The following is a 21,274-nucleotide window of genomic DNA, read 5'->3' on the forward strand; positions in this document are numbered from 1 at the left end:
CTCACACGCACGCACACACGCACGCACACACGCACGCACCTTTGCAACTTTCATCTTGAAACACTTCTGGAAATATAAGCATGGCAGAGAACCCATGAGAGATGAGGCAGTAAACGTGGCTACAAACCAGGTTGTTCAACCCATGTTGGCAATGAGCTGAGCGGTTGAAAAAACTCCTGTGGGCTAAATTAGAATCGTATAAAGAGGTTATAATGCATTGTAATTATATTTTATGAAGTATACAGAGGGATACATATCATAGTTACACAACTTGACTCTGTGGAGGCTTACAGTAATAATATGTAGCCTACAGTTTAGAGGAGAATAGATGCACTGCCAAAGTCTCAGTCTAAATTTACCACAGCTTTCAGTTCTTAAATGAGCCAAAAGTCCATTGATCTTTAATGCGCCATGTATTTATTATTGTTGCCATTGAACAAGTCTTGCATGGGGAAAGCCCCGGCTATTTTGGAACATTTCAAAGGGAATGGATGTGGGCAATAGAAGCCGTTCCTCATTACAGTTTATGGGAGGAACTTGACATTGAGATTAGCTATGGTCAGTTCTCTTCCCAGAGTGTTCTCTCCTGATGGGTTGCCAGTTGTGAATAAAATCCTAACTTCAAATTGAATTAAAATTAGCAGTAAAAGTTAAATAAATTCATAAATTAGATATTGTATTTTGTGAATCATTTGGTGTTTTACAAGAGTAGTTTTATTCAGAAGGGTTTCCTAAAAGACTGATAGACTACAACATTTCCAGATAAAGGGTTTAGTTTGCAACTGGCAACCCGCTGTGCAGGGGCTGGTGCTGTGTAGCGCTGCCGAGTCGCAGGGCAGATGGTTTGTGTGGACATTACTCGGATAGCGCCAGAGTTTTAGGTTGGGAAATCAGGAGACTGGAGATAGAGATGCGTTTCCCATACAGAAGAGCCACTCTCTACAGGTTTTCATCTTGAATCCGGAAAAAGCCTTCTATGCCTAAAACTCCCAGCTTTTTAGATGGCTTATTTGGACAGTTGGACAGTCTTTTCAAATAACGGTCAGAGAATGAAGTAAAACGCATTCATTTTCAAGAGTGCTCTATCAGTTAACTTGTTAACTTGTGGATGTTAAAATGCTGTGTACACTTGGAGTGTATAACTGATATGCAAAGAAATTCAGGTAGCGCAAAGTCAGCGTCTTTTCCTAAATAGTGTGGTGATTTGGAGAGCTGAACTTGGAGGTTTGGAATAACGGTTTCTAATACCCGGAATGATTTTTAGGAATTGCTGACTCCGTCAATGAGTGGCTAATTAGTTGAGTTTTCCTGTCTGCGTTTTTGTGCAGCTGTCATGTTGATAGCAGGCTGGTGAAGTAGTGTGTTGGGCTATCTGCTGTTCCACTGCGAAAACTAAAGGCATGCTTTGAAACACAACACTGAAGTGTTTGCCTCTCTCTTGCACTCTATTTTTTACTGCGCTGTACTGTATTTTTTATTTGCTAAAAATAAATGTTCTAAATAGGCATACAGGTCCCATGTGTACTATTCGATATTTATCACTCTATCAGATTGTTCATTGTAATTGACAGCTTCCCATAATGCGGGGAGCGTTTGTTCTGGGTCTGTTCCTGCTCTGTCTGCTAGCGTGGGCAGGACACGCAGACAAACAGACCCATCTCAAACAGATGCGCATACTCAACAACGGGCGTCTGCAGCCGGGCGCAGACGAAAGAAAGCGCATTGTCGGAGGGAGAGGGAACTCCCGCCCTGGACCCACCTCAGCCTCGGTGCCCACCGGTCTCAGCGCTAGGCGCGGGGAGGACATGCAGGCAGACCAGGCCTCTGTTCCTCGGGCCAGGACTGGGGCTGGACAAGGCAGAAGAGGTGGAGCGCTGGCAGGGGCAGTAGGGAGAAGGGCAGCCGGGCAGCGTGTTCCTCTCCAGCCTGTCATGCTTCAGGATGAAGGCGCTCTCGGGGTGAGGACCAGACAGAACCGCATACCAAGCAGTGCAGGCTCACCTAACCTCCTGGCGAGCTTTGCAGGGAAAAACCGAATTCTGGTGATTTCTGCCCCCCACGACTCAGACGGTTACTACCGGCTAATGATGACACTGCTGAAGCCAGACGTGTACTGTGAGCTGGCAGAGCGGCATGTGCAGCAGATCGTGATATTCCACCAGGAGGGGGAGATGGGTGGGAAGGTGAGGCGGATCACCAGAGAGGGGAAGGTGATGGAGGAACCTTTGGACACAGCGCTCATCCCCCGCCTCATGACCTTCCTCAAACTGGAGAAAGGTAAAGGCATGGTCCTATCTGATAACTATCCCCTACTCCTTTAGTGTTGGCAGATCTGTCACTCCTGTTCATCATGATAAGTTTGTATATGACAAATGAAAAATGTCCTTCCTTTTGCACATTACATATTCCAATAACATTATTGTTTACATATCCCAGCATTGGCTAGTAATATATATATCCCAGCATTGGGATATGCATATGATCTTGAGGAACTCTGATACTTTCAAGCTTCTTTAAAACTACAAAAGTGTTCAGTATTAATATGTGATAACAATACAACAGAACAGATGAACCGGAATGGGATTTACTGTCACAGGTGCCCAAAATGAACTATATCAAAGCCAAGCCCCTACTAAGCAACATCTCTTCTGATCTGAGCCACTTGGTCATGTCTCAATCACAGGAGGTTGGTGGCACCTTAATTGGGGAGGGCGGGCTCATAGTAATGGATGGAGCGGGAATAGGTTGAATGGTATCAAATACATCAAACAGTTGGTTTCCATTAGAGGTCAACCGATTAATCGGAATGGCCGATTAATTAGGGCCGATTTCAGGTTTTCATAACAATCGGCAATCTGTATATATTTTTTTACACTTTTATTTAACCTTTATTATATTAGGCAAGTCAGTTAAGAACACATTCTTATTTTCAATGACTGCCTAAGAACAGTGTGTTAACTGCCTTGTTCAGGGGCAGAATGACAGATTTTTACCTTGTCAGCTCGGGGATTCATTTTTGCAACCTTCCTGTTACTGGCACAACGCTCTAACCACCTGCCTAACCTTGCTCTCCAAGAGGAGCCTGCGTAGCAGGCTGACTACCTGTTATGAGATGGCAGCAAGAAACCAAGGTAAGCTGCTAGCTAGAATTAAACGTATCTTATAATAAACAATCAATCTTAACATAATCACTAGTTAACTATACGTGGTTGATGATATTACTAGTTTATCTAGCGTGTCCTGCGTTGCATATAATCGATGCGGTGCCAGTTAATTTCTCATCGAATCACAGCCTACTTCGACAAACTGGTGACGATTTAACAAGCGCATTTGCGAAAAAAAGCACTGTCGGTGCACCAATGTACCTTTTTTATTTTTATTTGTATTCATTTTTTGACCTTTATTTAACCAGGCAAGTCAGTTAAGAACAAATTCTTATTTTCAATGACGGCCTAGGAACAGTGGGTTAACTGCCTGTTCAGGGGCAGAACGACCTAACCATAAACATCAACGCCTTTCTTTAAAATCAACACACAAGTATATATTTTTAAACCTGCATATTTAGTTAATATTGCCTGTTAACATGAATATCTTTTAAAATTAAGAAGGGAAATTGTGTCACTTCTCTTGCGTTAGGATATATTTAGCAGTTTGAGCCGCCTGGCTCATTGCGAACTCCTATTCCTAACTAAGACTGTAACTAATTTTGCAGAATTGTACATAATTATGACATAACATTGAAGGTTGTGCAATGTAACAGCAATATTTAGACATAGGGATGCCACCCGTAAGATAAAATACTGAACGGTTCCATATTTCACTGAAAGAATAAACTTTTTTTTTTTTTTTTCAAAATGATAGTTTTCACCAAATTAATGACCAAAGGCTCGTATTTCTGTGTGTTATTATGTTATACATTTTTTAAAATTATTTTATTTCACCTTTATTTAATCAGGTAGGCTAGTTGAGAACACCTTTATTTAACCAGGTAGGCTAGTTGAGAACACCTTTATTTAACCAGGTAGGCTAGTTGAGAACACCTTTATTTAACCAGGTAGGCTAGTTGAGAACACCTTTATTTAACCAGGTAGGCTAGTTGAGAACACCTTTATTTAACCAGGTAGGCTAGTTGAGAACACCTTTATTTAACCAGGTAGGCTAGTTGAGAACACCTTTATTTAATCAGGTAGACTAGTTGAGAACACCTTTATTTAATCAGGTAGGCTAGTTGAGAACACCTTTATTTAACCAGGTAGGCTAGTTGACAACACCTTTATTTAACCAGGTAGGCTAGTTGAGAACACCTTTATTTAATCAGGTAGGCTAGTTGAGAACACCTTTATTTAATCAGGTAGGCTAGTTGAGAACACCTTTATTTAACCAGGTAGGCTAGTTGAGAACACCTTTATTTAATCAGGTAGGCTAGTTGAGAACACCTTTATTTAATCAGGTAGGCTAGTTGAGAACACCTTTATTTAACCAGGTAGGCTAGTTGAGAACACCTTTATTTAATCAGGTAGGCTAGTTGAGAACACCTTTATTTAATCAGGTAGGCTAGTTGAGAACACCTTTATTTAATCAGGTAGGCTAGTTGAGAACACCTTTATTTAATCAGGTAGGCTAGTTGAGAACACCTTTATTTAATCAGGTAGGCTAGTTGAGAACACCTTTATTTAATCAGGTAGGCTAGTTGAGAACACCTTTATTTAATCAGGTAGGCTAGTTGAGAACACCTTTATTTAACCAGGTAGGCTAGTTGAGAACACCTTTATTTAATCAGGTAGGCTAGTTGAGAACACCTTTATTTAATCAGGTAGGCTAGTTGAGAACACCTTTATTTAACCAGGTAGGCTAGTTGAGAACACCTTTATTTAATCAGGTAGGCTAGTTGAGAACACCTTTATTTAACCAGGTAGGCTAGTTGAGAACACCTTTATTTAATCAGGTAGGCTAGTTGAGAACACCTTTATTTAATCAGGTAGGCTAGTTGAGAACACCTTTATTTAACCAGGTAGGCTAGTTGAGAACACCTTTATTTAATCAGGTAGGCTAGTTGAGAACACCTTTATTTAATCAGGTAGGCTAGTTGAGAACACCTTTATTTAACCAGGTAGGCTAGTTGAGAACACCTTTATTTAATCAGGTAGGCTAGTTGAGAACACCTTTATTTAACCAGGTAGGCTAGTTGAGAACACCTTTATTTAATCAGGTAGGCTAGTTGAGAACACCTTTATTTAATCAGGTAGGCTAGTTGAGAACACCTTTATTTACCCAGGTAGGCTAGTTGAGAACAAGTTCTCATTTGCAACTGTGACTTGGCCAAGATGAAGCATAGCAATTCGACACATACAACAACACAGAGTTACACATGGAATAAACAAAACATAGTCAATAATACAGTAGAACAGAAGAAAACAGAAAGTCTATATACAGTGAGTGCAAATGAGGTGAGATAAGGGAGTTAAAGCAATAAATAGGCCATGGTGACGAAGTAATTACAATATAGCAATTAAACACTGGAATGGTAGATATGCAGAAGATGCATGTGCAAGTAGAGATACTGGGGTGCAAAGGACCAAGATAAATAAATAAATACAGTATGGGGATGAGGTAGATATATGGGCTGTTTACATATGGGCTATGTACAGGTGCAGTGATCTGTGAGTTGCTCTGGCACTTAAAAAGCTAGTGAGGGAGATATGAGTCTCCAGCTTCAGAGATTTTTGCAGTTCGTTCCAGGCATTGGCAGCAGAGAACTGGAAGGAAAGACAATCAAAGGAGGAATTGGCTTTGGGGGTGACCAGTGAGATATACCTGCTGGAGCGCGTGCTACGAGTGGGTGCTGCTATGGTGACCAGTGAGCTGAGAAAAGGTGGGGCTTTACCTAGCAGGGACTTGTAGATAACCTGTAGCCAGTGGGTTTGGCGACAAGTATGAAGAGAGGGCCAACCAACGAGAGCGTACAGGTCGCAATGGTGAGTCGTGTATGGGGCTTTGGTGAAAAAACGGATGGCAATGTGATAGACTGAATCCAGTTTGTTGAGTAGAGTTTTGGAGGCTATTTTATAGATGACATCACCGAAGTCAAGGATCGGTAGGATGGTCCGTTTTACGAGGGTATGTTTGGCAGCATAAGTGAAGGATGCGTTGTTGCGATATAGGAAGCCGATTTAATTTTGATTGGAGATGCTTAATGTGAGTCTGAAAGGAGAGTTTACAGTCTAGCCAGACACCTAGGTATTTGTAGTTGTCCACATATTCTAAGTCCGAACCGCCCAGAGTAGTGATGCTGGATGGGCGAGCAGGTGTGGGCAGTGATCGGTTGAAGTGCATGCATTTAGTTTTCCCTGTGTTTAAGAGCAGTTAGAGGCCACTGAAGGAGAGTTGTATGGCATTGAAGCTCATCTGGAGGTTAGTTTACACAGTGTCCAAAGAAGGCCAGAGGTATACAGAATGGTGTCGTCTGCGTAGAGATGTATCAGAGAATCACCAGCAGCAAGAGCAACATCATTGATGTATACAGAGAAGAGAGTCGGCCCGAGGATTGAACCCTGTGGTTTAATCCTCAGAGGTCTGGACAACAGGCCCTCCGATTTGACACACTGAACTCTGTCTGAGAAGTAGTTGGTAAACCAGGCAAGGCAATCATTTGAGAAACCAAGGCAGCCGAGTCTGCCAATAAGAATGTGGTGATTGACAGAGTCGAAAGCCTTGGCCATGTCGATGAATACGGCTGCACAGTAATGTCTCTTATCGATGGCAGTTATGATGTTGTTTAGAACCTTGAGCGTGGCTGAGGTGCAGCCGTGACCAGCTCTGAAACCAGATTGCATAGCGGAGAAGATACGGTGGGATTCGAAATGGTCGGTGATCTGTTTGTTAACTTGGCGTTAACTTGGCTTTCAAAGACCTTGGAAAGACAGGGTAGGATAGATATAGGTCTGTAGCAGTTTGGGTCTAGAGGGGGATGACCGCGGCAGCTTTCCAATCTTTGGGAATCTCAGACGATACGAAAGAGAGGTTGAACAGATCTTGATTGAAAACAGCAGAGGTGTATTTGGAGGGTGAGTTAGTTAGGATGACATCTATGAGGGTGCCCATGCTTACGGATTTGGAGTTATACCTGGTAGGTTCATTGATAATTTGTGTGCGATTGAGGGCATCAAGCTTGGATTGTAGAATGGCCGTGGTGTTATACATGTCCCAGTTTAGGTCACCTAGAGGCACGAGCTCAAAAGATATATGGGGGGCAATCAATTCACATATGGTATCGAGGGTACAGCTGGGGGCAGAGGGAGGTCTATAGCAAGCGGCAACAGTGAGAGACTTTCTGTTTCTGGAAAGTTGGATTTTTAAAAGTAGAAGCTCAAATTGTATGGGTACAGACTTGGATAGTAATACAGAACTCTGTAGGCTATCTCTGCAGTAGATTGCAACACCGCCCCCTTTGGCAGTTCTATCTTGGAGGAAAATGTTACAGTTAGCAATGGAGATTTCAGGGTTTTTGGTGGTTTTCCTAAGCAAGGATTCAGACACGGCTAAGACATCCGGGTTGGCAGAGTGTGCTAAAGCAGTGAGTAAAACACACTTAGGGAGTAGGCTTCTAATGTTAACATGCATGAAACCAAGACTTTTACGGTTACAGAAGTCAACACATGAGAGCTCCCAGGAAGTGGGAGTGGAGCTAGGCACTGCAGGACCTGGATTAACCTCTACATCACCAGAAGAACAGAGGATAAGTAGGATAAGGGTACGGCTAAATGCTATAAGAACTGGCCGTCTAGCACGTTCGGAACAGAGAGTAAAAGGAGCAGGTTTCTGGGCACGATAGTATTGTTTCAAGGCATAGTGTACAGACAAAGGTAAGGTAGGATGTGAGTACATTGGAGGTAAACCTAGGCATTGAGTAATGATGAGAGAGATATAGTCTCTAGAGACGTTTAAAGCAGGTGATGTCATCGCATATGTAGGAGGTGGAACAACATGGTTGGTTAAGGCATATTGAGCAGGGCTAGAGGCTCTGCAGTGAAATAAGACAGTAAACACTTATCAGGATAGTAATGGATGAGGCATATTGATATTAGAGAGAGGCCTGCATAGCCAAGTGAACATATGGGTCCAGTGAGTGGTTGGGCTGACAGGGGACACGGCGATTCAGACAGTTAGCAGGCCGATGCTAACACGCTAACAGTTAGAAGACCGGGGCAGGCAAGCTAGTAGTTAGCAGAACGGGGCAGGCAAGCTAGCAGTTAGCAGAACGGGGCAGGCAAGCTAGCAGTTAGCAGAACGGGGCAGGCAAGCTAGCAGTTAGCAACACGGGGCAGGCAAGCTAGCAGTTAGCAGAACGGGGCAGGCAAGCTAGCAGTTAGCAGAACGGGGCGGCAAGCTTGCAGTTAGCAGAACGGGGCGGGCAAGCTAGCAGTTAGCAGAATGGGGAAGGCAAACTAGCAGTTAACAGACCGGGTCTAGCAAGTTAACCTGTGGGGGACGTCGCGATGGGGGTAAGTCTGTTTTTGCCTCTTCGTGCGGTGACGTCAATACACCAGTCGTGGAATTAGTTGGGATCCAAGTAGCTCTAGGTAGCTAGCAGGCCTAGCAGCGGACGTCGCGCCTGAGGGGCATGTTGGAATCCTCGGGCAGATTATGTTGGTATTCCAGTCATAGAGGATAGGTGGGGTTCCGTGCCCCGTATCGGCAGTAGAAGGGGTCCGGGTATTGTAGCCCAGGAGTAAGCCGGGAGATGGGTCTATCATGGGCTAGCCACAGGCTAGTTGGTGCTAGCTCCGGGACAGAAATGTTAGCCAGGAGTAGTCAACCCGGGTTGCGGTTAGCTAGCTGTGATGATCCAGATGAAAAGGTTCAGAGTTTGTGGTAGGAATTCGTGGATATGTAGAGAAAAATAGGTCCGGTATGCTCTGGTTTGAAATGCATTGTATAAACTGGCGAGAGCTTTCCGACCTAAAGGTTAGCTGATGACCACTAGCAGTGGTTAGCTGACTGATAGCTGGTAGCTAGCTAGCTTAGTTGAGGTATTCCAGTTCGGAGGTAAATAGAAATACTTTAGGAAAAAAACAGATCCACACCACATTGGGTGAGGTGGGTTGCAGGAGAGTATTTTGAAGTTGAGGTTTAGGAAAAATATAAAAAAGAACGCGAAGAAAAATGTATATACACATGGGACGAGACAAAGACAAAGACAAAGACGTCTTGGATTTGTTGTTCGATAATTAAGTCTATGATTTGATATTTGATAGAGCAGTCTGACTGAGTGATGGTAGGCAGCAGCAGGCTCGTAAGCATTAATTCAATCAGCACTTTCGTGTTAAACAGCACTTTCGTGCTCTGTTTATGACTTCAAGCCTATCAACTCCCCAGATTAGGCTGGAGTAACCGATGTGAAATGGCTAGCTAGGGCTGCACGCTAATACCGTTTCAAACATCACTCGCTCGGAGACTTGGAGTAGTTGTTCCCCTTGCTCTGCAAGGACCGCAGATTTTGTGGAGCGATGGGTAACGATGCTTCGAGGTAGGAGCGAGGAGAGGGACGGAAGCTATACTGTTACACTGGCAATACTAAAGTGCCCATAAGAACATCCAATAGTCAAAGGTATATGAAATACAAAACGTATAGAGAGAAATGGTATAGAGAGAAATAGTCCTATAATTCCTTTAATAACTACAACCTAAAACTTCTTACCTGGGAATATTGAAGACTCATGTTAAAAGGAACCACCAGCTTTCATATGTTCTCATGTTCTGAGCAAGGAACTGAAACGTTAGCTTTCTTACATAGCACATATTGCACTTTTAATTTCTTCTCCAACACTTTGTTTTTGCATTATTTAAACCAAATTGAACATGTTTCATTATTTATTTGAGGCTAAATTGATATTATTGATGTATTATTTTAAGTTAAAATAAGTGTTCATTCAGTATTGTTGTAATTGTCACTATTACAAATAACAAAAAAAAAATTGTCCGATTAATCGGTATCGGCGTTGAAAAATCATAATCGGTCAACCTTTAGTTTCCATGTGCTTGATTCCATTTACTCCGTTCCAGCCATTATTATGAGCTATCCTCCCCTCAGCAGCCTCCTGTGATGTCAATAACCCAGCATCAATACCCCAATAGTTTTTAACAAAACAAACCAACTTAGTGACACAACGCCAACAACCCAGCAATGAACCATCACCATACTGGTCACACCTGTCCTAGTCCATTCAAACCTGTCAGCTGTTTGATGTGGGGGTTACAGGGGTGTGTGGTGTTGGCTATTTGCATGTTTTGCTGCATATGATATGCTGAAAAGCAGTGAACATGAAAATTAAATTATGAGGGAAAAAACATAAATCTGAGTCTTTCCAGGTTTGGGATGCTTACACAGTGCTTGGTGAGATTGTCTCCTTTCTGCATGTTGATTGTGGCCAAAGCCATGAAATCCAGACTATTTTATTAAGTAAATGTATTCTCTCATCTGTCACCCTGTCCTGTCCAGGTAAGTTTGGAATGGTACTCCTGAGGAAAACCCTCCAGGTGGAGGAGAGGTATCCCTATCCAGTCAGGCTGGAGGCCATGTACGAGGTCATCGACAAGGCACCAATGAGGAAGTTTGAGAAGATCCGACAGAAAGGATTCGTCCAGAAGTGTAAAGGGGCAGGAGTAGAGGGCCAGGTGGAGGAGGGGGGCGGAGACTCAGGGACGGTAGTGGAAACAGGTGGACAGGTAGACCCGCCCCCAGAGAGGAAGCCTGTGAGGAAGCCAATGAGGAGACCCACGACAACCACCACTGTTGCCACAATGACAACGAGGCCAACGACAACTACCACAGCGACAACTACCACAACTATGAGACCCACAAGGACCACGACAAAAGCCACCACGACAAAAGCCACCACGACAAAAGCCACCACGACAACCACACCAAAACCCACAACAACCACAACTAAACAGACTACAACCACACGACAGACCACCACTGCTACTACCACCACAACCCAGAGACCCACAAAAGCCCAGACCACCCCTGACTGGCTGCCTGTCCCTAGGACCACGGCTGAGCCATATTACTATAACGGCAGAGACAGGGAGAGGGACAGGTACGCAGCCACGACCACCCCGTCTGGGGACAACCGAACAGATAAGGAGGGGAAGGAACACAATGGCCGTCAGCAGCCAGAAGTGGTGCCTACCCAGCACAAACCCGCCAAGGGCAAACCTACCAAGAGGAAGAATGAGATGGTATGCAGTGGACTTATTACATTTCACTTATTACATTGCTGTTGAGAATGTTGCATCAGCCTTGGTTTGGTGATAAATTAAATATTCTCCTCCTCTCCTCTCCTCTCCTCTCCTCTCCTCTCCTCTCCTCTCCTCTCCTCCTCTCCTCTCCCTCCTCTCCTCTCCTCTCCTCTCCTCTCCTCTCCTCTCCTCTCCTCTCCTCTCCTCTCCTCTCCTCTCCTCTCCTCTCCTCTCCTCTCCTCTCATCCAGGTGTTAAATAATGAGTATGAGGAGAAGTATGAATCTGGCCGGCCCACCGTCGGCGACCCAGAGACACAGACAGAGGTCAACACAAAGGTCAGCCCAGCCAAGAGGGGCAAGGGAAAACACGACAATACTGAGAAGAAGAAGAAAAAGAAGAAGGGCAAACCAGACAAGGCCGCCAAGAGGGACAAGGCCGAGAGGAGAGGAGCGAAGGCAGGGAAGGAGGGCAAAAACAACGGAAAGAAGAACGGAAAGAAGGTTTCGAAGAATCCTGAGAAAGAGGAGTACTACAAACCCACCAAGACGCCTCCTCCTTCTAGGGGATACCTGGCTTCCTTCCTGGACTACTTTGAGAACAGGAGACGACTCGTGGTAAGTGGCTTTCTTCCTGGACTACTTTGAGAATAGGAGACGACTCGTGGTAAGTGGCTTCCTTCCTGGACTGCTTTGAGAACAAGCGATGACTCGTGGTAAGAAAAGTGTTTCCCCTTGTTTCTGGGTGTGGCGCCATGATCCCCAGAGAAACCGCCAGGACTACAAACGCACCACTGAAACAAATAGAAGACTTTAGAGAACTATTGAAGCAATATATGGGATATTGTAACTAATAACAAAAATATATTTGATTTAAATATAATTTGTTCCACATCTCAAGAACATATCAAAGCCACAATACAATAGCGGCAATAGCACACTGGCAGAAACGTCATAGCACTGACATAAGTGCTGTAGTAAACTGCCTCTCACTGACTTAACAGCTTTAGACTGTATAGTTGTGTTGTTATAGATTGGAGTATAGCCTTTCAAGAATTTGATCATAGATGTGCAGCCAAGGGCAGTGTGGGAAATACAGTCCTCATCCTCTCCCTCCCCACTGTCTAATGTAAACATAATCTCAACAGCGGTGTGTGTGTGTGTAACCCGGTCTAACCCAGTCTTTCTTTCTCTGTGTGTGTCTCCAGATCATAACAGCCCCCAGTGAGGAGAGCAGTATGTACCTGCAACAGAGGGATGAGTACCTGGAGACGGTGTGTGAGATGGCCATCAGGAAAGTCTCCATCATCACTATTTTTGGCACACTCACCAACTCCACCATGAAGATAGACCACTACCAGCTGGGTAAGTACCTTAAACCATCATACCACTACAGACAGGGTCGACACCACCATCTTAATGTGGTGTCAAATGGTTCGGTGAATGGAGGTGAATGGGGCACTATAAACATTGAATGGTAAACAGTATACAGAGAGGATGTAAGATATGGAAGGGTTTCACAAAGACAGGGTCCAGTTCAGGAGGAGAAGACAGAGTCCGGGTCAGGAGGAGAAGACAGAGTCCAGTTCAGGAGGAGAAGACAGGGTCCAGGTCAGGAGGAGAAGACAGGGTCCGTGTCAGGAGGAGAAGACAGGGTCCGGGTCAGGAGGAGAAGACAGGGTCTGGGTCAGGAGGAGAAGACAGGGTCTGGGTCAGGAGGAGAAGACAGGGTCTGTGTCAGGAGGAGAAGACAGGGTCTGTGTCAGGAGGAGAAGACAGGGTCTGTGTCAGGAGGAGAAGACAGGGTCCGGGTCAGGAGGAGAAGACAGGGTCCGGGTCAGGAGGAGAAGACAGGGTCCGGGTCAGGAGGAGAAGACAGGGTCCGGGTCAGGAGGAGAAGACAGGGTCTGGGTCTGGGTCGGGAGGAGAAGACAGGGTCTGGGTCAGGAGGAGAAGACAGGGTCTGGGTCAGGAGGAGAAGACAGGGTCTGGGTCAGGAGGAGAAGACAGGGTCTGGGTCAGGAGGAGAAGACAGGGTCTGGGTCAGGAGGAGAAGACAGGGTCCGGGTCAGGAGGACAGGAAGACAGGGTCCGGGTCAGGAGGAGAAGACAGGGTCCATTTCAGGAGGAGAAGACAGGGTCCGGGTCAATAGGAGAAGACAGGATCCGGGTCAGGAGGAGAAGACAGGGTCCGGGTCCGGAGGAGAAGACAGGGTCCGGGTCAGGAGGAGAAGACCTGGTCCGGGTCAGGAGGAGAAGACAGGGTCCGGGTCAGGAGGAGAAGACAGGGTCCGGGTCAGGAGGAGAAGACAGGGTCCGGGTCAGGAGGAGAAGACAGGGTCCGGGTCAGGAGGAGAAGACAGGGTCCGGGTCAGGAGGAGAAGACAGGGTCCGGTTCAGGAGGAGAAGACAGGGTCTGTGTCAGGAGAAGAAGACAGGGTCCGGTTCAGGAGGAGAAGACAGGGTCTGTGTCAGGAGGAGAAGACAGGGTCTGTGTCAGGAGGAGAAGACAGGGTCCGGTTCAGGAGGAGAAGACAGGGTCTGTGTCAGGAGGAGAAGACAGGGTCTGGGTCAGGAGGAGAAGACAGGGTCTGGGTCAGGAGGAGAAGACAGGGTCCGTGTCAGGAGGAGAAGACAGGGTCCGGGTCAGGAGGAGAAGACAAGGTCTGGGTCAGGAGGAGAAGACAGGGTCTGTGTCAGGAGGAGAAGACAGGGTCCGGTTCAGGAGGAGAAGACAGGGTCCGGTTCAGGAGGAGAAGACAGGGTCTGTGTCAGGAAGAGAAGATCAACTTTCTGGTTGTACTGGTTAGATCATTCTGGTTTAGTGTCTTCCAGGTGATACTGAGCATTTCCACTGTAACAGACTGATGCTGAGACTCAGATTGTTTTACTTTAAAATATGTGCCAAACATAAACCAATGATTGCAAAGTTAATCAAACCGCACAGGGACTACTTTTAAAATGTCCACTGAATATTTGACAAAAAAACAAATTTACTTGAAGAACAGTGCAGATAATGTTTGATAACTGAATGGCAACACAAACAGCACAAACTATCATTCTGTTACCAAACTCTTCATCTGCACTTTTCTTCAAGTAAATGTATTTGTAAAATATTCAGCCCTACTGTAATTCATGTCTTAAATATCCTCTCCACTTGTACACATTTCCTCTAGTCCTTCACATCGCCTAACTTACATGCCGAGTTCCAGATGGAAACTGAATAAGGACCTTGTGACTGTTGTATCCTTATTTCACCCCTTCTGTCTTAAACTGAAGGATTCCAGGTGTTTTTACAGTGTCTGCAGCACAGAGGCTCAAATGATGACACTGAACATACTGGTTATGATGACAATGTGACAGTGGCAAATACCTCTGGCTCCCAGAGATGAGACGTAATGGCGTTTACTCTCTCATACCAGATGTGTGCTTAGTTGATTGGCCTCTGTATGTCACCGTAGACAATAATAGGCAGTTACAGGAAACTAACTGTGGGATCATTGACAGGAAATGAGCAAAACACACATTCAGGTTGGAACCCATGTCTCATTGGGCTGAACATTAAAGTGGAAAGAAGCCGATCTGGATTCATCTTTAAGTAAGCCTGGTGATAGGACAGAGCAAGTGAAAGTGATAGGATACTGAGAGGAAAGACAGGCTGAAGCAGTGAGAACGTATCTTAACTAAGCTTCCTGAGGTAATCCTTCAGTCTATTGAAGCACCCATTGGTCAATCTAAGAGACATAAGAAAAAAATCCCCATCAAAATCTGTCAGTTTAAGCTAGAGATATCTGTTTATGCATGCATCTCATTCCCAACAATAAGGGGTTAAAATATGTGTCCAAAAAACACATGCTGACCGTATTACTTGCGAAGAGAATTATCTTCGGGTTACAGTCACAGCCGTGTATATTCCCCCTCAAGCCGATACCACAACGGCCCTCAAGGATCTACACTGGACTTTATGCAAATTGGACACCACATATCCTGAGGCCACATTTATTGTCACTGGGGATTTTATTAAAACAAATTTTTGGAAAACGCTACCGAAGTTCTATCAATATATTGACTGTAGTACTCGCGCTGGGAAAACACTCAACCACTGATATTCTCTCTTGCGGGAAGCCGATAAGGCCCTCCCCCGCCCTCCCTTCGGCAAATCAGATCACGATTCCATTTTGTTCCTCCCTTCATGCAGGCAGAAACTCAAACAGGAAGTACTCATGCTAAGGTTTATTCAGCGCTGGTCTGACCAATCAGAGTCCATGCTTAAATATTGTTTTGATCACGTGAACTGAGATATGTTCTGGGTAGCCTCGGAGAATAACATTGATGTATACACGAACACGGTGATTGAGTTCATTAGAAAGTGTATAAGGGATGTTGTTCCCACTGTGACTATTAAAACTTACCCAAACCAGATAGGACTCAACACTATTTTTCCTTAGAAACCATATACCTACAGATATACTGTATGTAATCCAAGTGAAGATGAAAATGTTTTCTGTAGAAAGGGTTTGATTTTGGGTTGAAAAAATCTTAATCTTCATATTGGTTATATATCGGTGTGAAACCTTTGTTGATACGGTACTAACATAATGCATTTCAGACGTTTTGGTCCCTAATTAACATATCGTGTCAAAATCATCCTAGGTATGGAGAATGATCGGTTTACAGTCAAAACATACAGTAACTTAACATATAGTCACTACCGAAGACAGCCGTGGTCTTCTATCATCACCTCATACTAAAGACAGCTATGGTCTTCTATCATCACCTGATAACAAAGACAGCTGTGGTCGTCTATCATCACCTGATAACAAAGACAGCTGTGGTCTTCTATCGTCACCTCATAATAAAGACAGCTGTGGTCTTCTATCGTCACCTCATAATAAAGACAGCTGTGGTCTTTTGTCATCACCTCATATTAAAGACAGCTGTGGATTTTTGTCATCACCTCATGATAAAGACAGCTGTGGTCTTCTATCGTCACCTCATAATAAAGACAGCTGTGGTCTTCTATCGTCACCTCATATTGAAGACAGCTGTGGTCTTCTATCATCACCTCATATTGAAGACAGCTGTGGTCTTCTATCATCACCTCATATTGAAGACAGCTGTGGTCTTCTATCATCACCTCATATTGAAGACAGCTGTGGTCTTCTATCATCACCTCATATTGAAGACAGCTGTGGTCTTCTATCATCACCTCATATTGAAGACAGCTGTGGTCTTCTATCATCACCTCATATTGAAGACAGCTGTGGTCTTCTATCATCACCTCATATTAAAGACAGCTGTGGTCTTCTGGGTGTTCTGGATTCAAGTCGATAACAGAGGAAGACCTGGTACATGGTTTTCAAGAATGAGGAGGAAAAAAATTGTGAACACATTTTTTGAGAAGGAATATCTATGTTAAAACAGAGTGAGAAATTCCTTAGATTTGAAGGAAATAAAAATAAGATAAACAATCTAGGTGTGCTTCTCCCGCTTCAGCCATCTTCCTTTAACTCTTTTTGAGAGAGGGAAGTGCCAGTGTAATCGAGAGGGTGTCAGTGTGAATGAGTGAGTGAGTGACTGAGGTGTGTGTGCGTGTGTGTCTCTTCTCCGTAGCGGAAGCAGTAAACCTAGAGTAAACACACAATTGCCCTCCTTTTGGGTGGTAAATCTCTGCCCTTGAGATTATTTTACCTCAGAGACGCTCATCAAAAAACAACTCTTAGTCTCTTCCACTCGTCTCCTCCATACCACTCTGATGTTTGCAGAGCTGAAGAGACAGGCATAGGTGGAGTACTAATAATCTATCCTGAACATGCTGTGGACTGATATGGACCTATGTTTACTTTTGAAGCTGCACATGCCTTCTGGTCGGTCAATTGTCAACCAATCCGGTCCCCTGATTGGAAGGGGGTTGTCCAATCCGTGTTAAATGCTGACTCTTTCTTCATTTTCTCTCTCTCTCTCTCTCTCTCTCTCTCTCTCTCTCTCTCTCTCTCTCTCTCTCTCTCTCTCTCTCTCTCTCTCTCTCTCTCTCTCTCTCTCTCTCTCTCTCTCTCTCTCTCTCTCTCTCTCTCTCTCTCTCTCTCTCTCTCTCTCTCTCTCTCTCTCTCTCTGTCTCTCTCTGTTCTGTCTCTCTCTATCTCTCTCATTCCTCCCTCTCAGAGAATGATAAGCCTATGAAGGGTCTTCGTCAGGAGGATCTGGTGAACCAGGATGTGATTACAGAGCTGAGGAAGGAGTTCAGTATGACCTTCAACCACTTCTACATGGTCGTCACTGACACTGACATGAGATTCAAGGTGGGGTTACCAATACAATTATGAATTAGAACAATCATTTCATAGGAGTTCTATGGGGTTAACTCTCTGTCTATCAGTATCTCTTTCATTCTCTCTTGGTATCTCTCGCTCTCTCTGTATCTCTCTCTCTTTCTGTCTGTATCTCTCTCTATATATCTCTCTCTGTCTCTCTGTCTCTCTGTATCTCTCTCTTTCTGTATCTCTCTCTCTCTGTATCTTTCTCTCTCTGTATCTCTCTCTTTCTGTCTGTATCTCTCTCTCTGTATCTTTCTCTCTCTGTATCTCTCTCTTTCTGTATCTCTCTCTCTCTGTATCTTTCTCTCTCTGTATCTCTCTCTTTCTGTCTGTATCTCTCTCTCTGTATCTTTCTCTCTCTGTATCTCTCTCTTTCTGTATCTCTCTCTCTCTGTATCTTTCTCTCTCTGTATCTCTCTCTCTCTCTTTCTGTCTGTATCTCTCTCTCTGTATCTCTCTCTCTCTCTTTCTGTCTGTATCTCTCTCTCTGTATCTCTCTCTCTCTCTTTCTGTCTGTATCTCTCTCTCTGTATCTTTCTCTCTCTGTATCTCTCTCTTTCTGTATCTTTCTCTCTCTGTATCTCTCTCTTTCTGTCTGTATCTCTCTCTTTCTGTATCTCTCTCTCTCTGTATCTTTCTCTCTCTGTATCTCTCTCTCTCTCTTTCTGTCTGTATCTCTCTCTCTGTATCTCTATCTCTCTCTCTTTCTGTCTGTATCTCTCTCTCTGTATCTCTATCTCTCTCTCTTTCTGTCTGTATCTCTCTCTCTGTATCTCTCTGTCTGTATCTCTCTCTCTGTATCGCTCTCTTTCTGTCTGTATCTCTCTCTCTCTGTATCTCTCTCTCATTCTCTATCAGTCTCTCTCTTGCTCACTCTCTCTCTCACTCTCTGTGTATCTCTCTGTCTGTATCTCTCTGTCTGTATCTCTCTGTCTGTATCTCTCTCTCTGTATCTCTCTGTCTGTATCTCTCTGTCTGTATCTCTCTCTCTGTATCTCTCTGTCTGTATCTCTCTCTCTGTATCGCTCTCTTTCTGTCTGTATCTCTCTCTCTCTGTATCTCTCTCTCATTCTCTATCAGTCTCTCTCTTGCTCACTCTCTCTCTCACTCTCTGTGTATCTCTCTGTCTGTATCTCTCTCTCTCTGTATCTCTCTCTCATTCTCTATCAGTCTCTCTCTTGCTCACTCTCTCTCTCACTCTCTGTGTATCTCTCCCTCTGTATCTCTCCCTCTCTCTCTGTATCTCTCTCTTTCTGTCTGTATCTCTCTCTCTGTATCTCTCTCTCATTCTCTATCAGTCTCTCTCTCGCTCACTCTCTCTCTCACTCTCTGTGTATCTCTCCCTCTCTGTATCTCTCCCTCTCTCTCTGTATCTCCGTATCGCTCTCTTTCTCTGTATCTCTCTCTCTCTCTCTGTATATCATCTGTACCTCTTTCGCATTCTCCGTATCCCTCTCTCTCTCTCTGTATCTCTCTCGCTCTCTCTCTCTGTATCGTTCTCTCTCTGTTTATCTCTTTCTCTGTATCTCTCTTTCTCTGTATCTTTCTCTCTCTCTCTGTATATCTCTCTTTCAATTCAATTCAATTCAAGGGCTTTATTGGCATGGGAAACATGTGTTAACATTGCCAAAGCAAGTGAGGTAGATAATATATAAAGTGAATATATAAAGTGAAATAAACAATAAAAATTAACAGTAAACATCACACATACAGAAGTTTCAAAACAATAAAGACATTACAAATGTCATATTATATATATATATATACAGTGTTTTAACAATGTACAAATGGTAAAGGACACAAGATAAAATAAATAAGAATAGATATGGGTTGTATTTACAATGGTGTGTGTTCTTCACTGGTTGCCCTTTTCTCGTGGCAACAGGTCACAAATCTTGCTGCTCTGATGGCACACTGTGGAATTTCACCCAGTAGATATGGGAGTTTTTCAAAATTGGATTTGTTTTCGAATTCTTTGTGGATCTGTGTAATCTGAGGGAAATATGTCTCTCTAATATGGTCATACATTGGGCAGGAGGTTAGGAAGTGCAGCTCAGTTTCCACCTCATTTTGTGGGCAGTGAGCACATAGCCCGTCTTCTCTTGAGAGCCATGTCTGCCTACGGCGGCCTTTCTCAATAGCAAGGCTATGCTCACTGAGTCTGTACATAGTCAAAGCTTTCCTTAATTTTGGGTCAGTCACAGTGGTCAGGTATTCTGCCGCTGTGTACTCTCTGTGTAGGGCCAAATAGCATTCTAGTTTGCTCAGTTTTTTTGTTAATTCTTTCCAATGTGTCACATAATTATCTTTTTGTTTTCTCATGATTTGGTTGGGTCTAATTGTGCTGCTGTCCTGGGGCTCTGTAGGGTGTGTTTGTGTTTTTGAACAGAGCCCCAGGACCAGCTTGCTTAGGGGACTCTTCTCCAGGTTCATCTCTCTGTAGGTGATGGCTTTGTTGTGGAAGGTTTGGGAATCGCTTCCTTTTAGGTGGTTATAGAATTTAACGGCTCTTTTCTGGATTTTGATAATTAGTGGGTATCGGCCTAATTCATTATTTGGTGTTCTACGTTGTACACAGAGGATATTTTTGCAGAATTCTGCGTGCAGAGTCTCAATTTGGTGTTTGTCCCATTTTGTGAAGTCTTGGTTGGTGAGCGGACCCCAGACCTCACAACCATAAAGGGCAATGGGCTCTATGACTGATTCAAGTATTTTTAGCCAAATCCTAATTGGTATGTTGAAATTTATGTTCCTTTTGATGGCATAGAATGCCCTTCTTGCCTTGTCTCTCAGATCGTTCACAGCTTTGTGGAAGTTACCTGTGGCGCTGATGTTTAGGCCAAGGAATGTATAGTTTTTTGTGTGCTCTAGGGCAACAGTGTCTAGATGGAATTTGTATTTGTGGTCCTGGTGACTGGACCTTTTTGGAACACCATTATTTTGGTCATACTGAGATTTACTGTCAGGGCCCATGTCTGACAGAATCTGTGCATAAGATCTAGGTGCTGCTGTAGGCCCTCCTTGGTTGGTGACAGAAGCACCAGATCATCAGCAAACAGCAGACATTTGACTTCGGATTCTAGTAGGGTGAGGCCGGGTGCTGCAGACTTTTCTAGTGCCCGCGCCAATTCGTTGATATATATGTTGAAGAGGGTGGGGCTTAAGCTGCATCCCTGTCTAACCCCACGACCCTGTGTGAAGAAATTTGTGTGTTTTTTTGCCAATTTTAACCGCACACTTGTTGTTTGTGTACATGGATTTTATAATGTCGTATGTTTTACCCCCAACACCACTTTCCATCAGTTTGTATAGCAGACCCTCATGCCAAATTGAGTCGAAGGCTTTTTTGAAATCAACAAAGCATGAGAAGACTTTGCCTTTGTTTTGGTTTGTTTGGTTGGCAATTAGGGTGTGCAGGGTGAATACATGGTCTGTTGTACGGTAATTTGGTAAAAAGGCAATTTGACATTTGCTCAGTACATTGTTTTCATTGAGGAAGTGTACGAGTCTGCTGTTAATGATAATGCAGAGGATTTTCCCAAGGTTACTGTTGACGCATATTCCACGGTAGTTATTGGGGTCAAATTTTTCTCCACTTTTGTGGATTGGGGTGATCAGTCCTTGGTTCCAAATATTGGGGAAGATGCCAGAGCTAAGGATGATGTTAAAGAGTTTTAGTATAGCCAATTGGAATTTGTTGTCTGTATATTTGATCATTTCA

The 21,274-nt window shown here is 44.1% G+C and overlaps 1 protein-coding gene across 1 annotated transcript in view; it reads left to right on the forward strand.

The window, feature by feature from the left end:
- The first annotated feature begins 816 nt into the window (after positions 1-816).
- LOC112242750 (coiled-coil domain-containing protein 80) overlaps positions 817-21,274 on the forward strand; it is a 33,484-nt gene continuing 13,026 nt past the window's right edge. Inside the window, exons 1-5 of the mRNA XM_042319947.1 lie at positions 817-2,277; positions 10,499-11,241; positions 11,492-11,857; positions 12,448-12,604; positions 17,402-17,538. Coding sequence (XP_042175881.1) covers positions 1,581-2,277; positions 10,499-11,241; positions 11,492-11,857; positions 12,448-12,604; positions 17,402-17,538 — 2,100 coding nt within the window. The 5' untranslated portion in view covers positions 817-1,580. The remainder of the gene's footprint in view (positions 2,278-10,498; positions 11,242-11,491; positions 11,858-12,447; positions 12,605-17,401; positions 17,539-21,274) is intronic.

The sequence above is a fragment of the Oncorhynchus tshawytscha genome, linkage group LG03 (assembly GCF_018296145.1).
Source record: "Oncorhynchus tshawytscha isolate Ot180627B linkage group LG03, Otsh_v2.0, whole genome shotgun sequence".
Taxonomy (NCBI): Eukaryota; Metazoa; Chordata; class Actinopteri; order Salmoniformes; family Salmonidae; genus Oncorhynchus; species Oncorhynchus tshawytscha.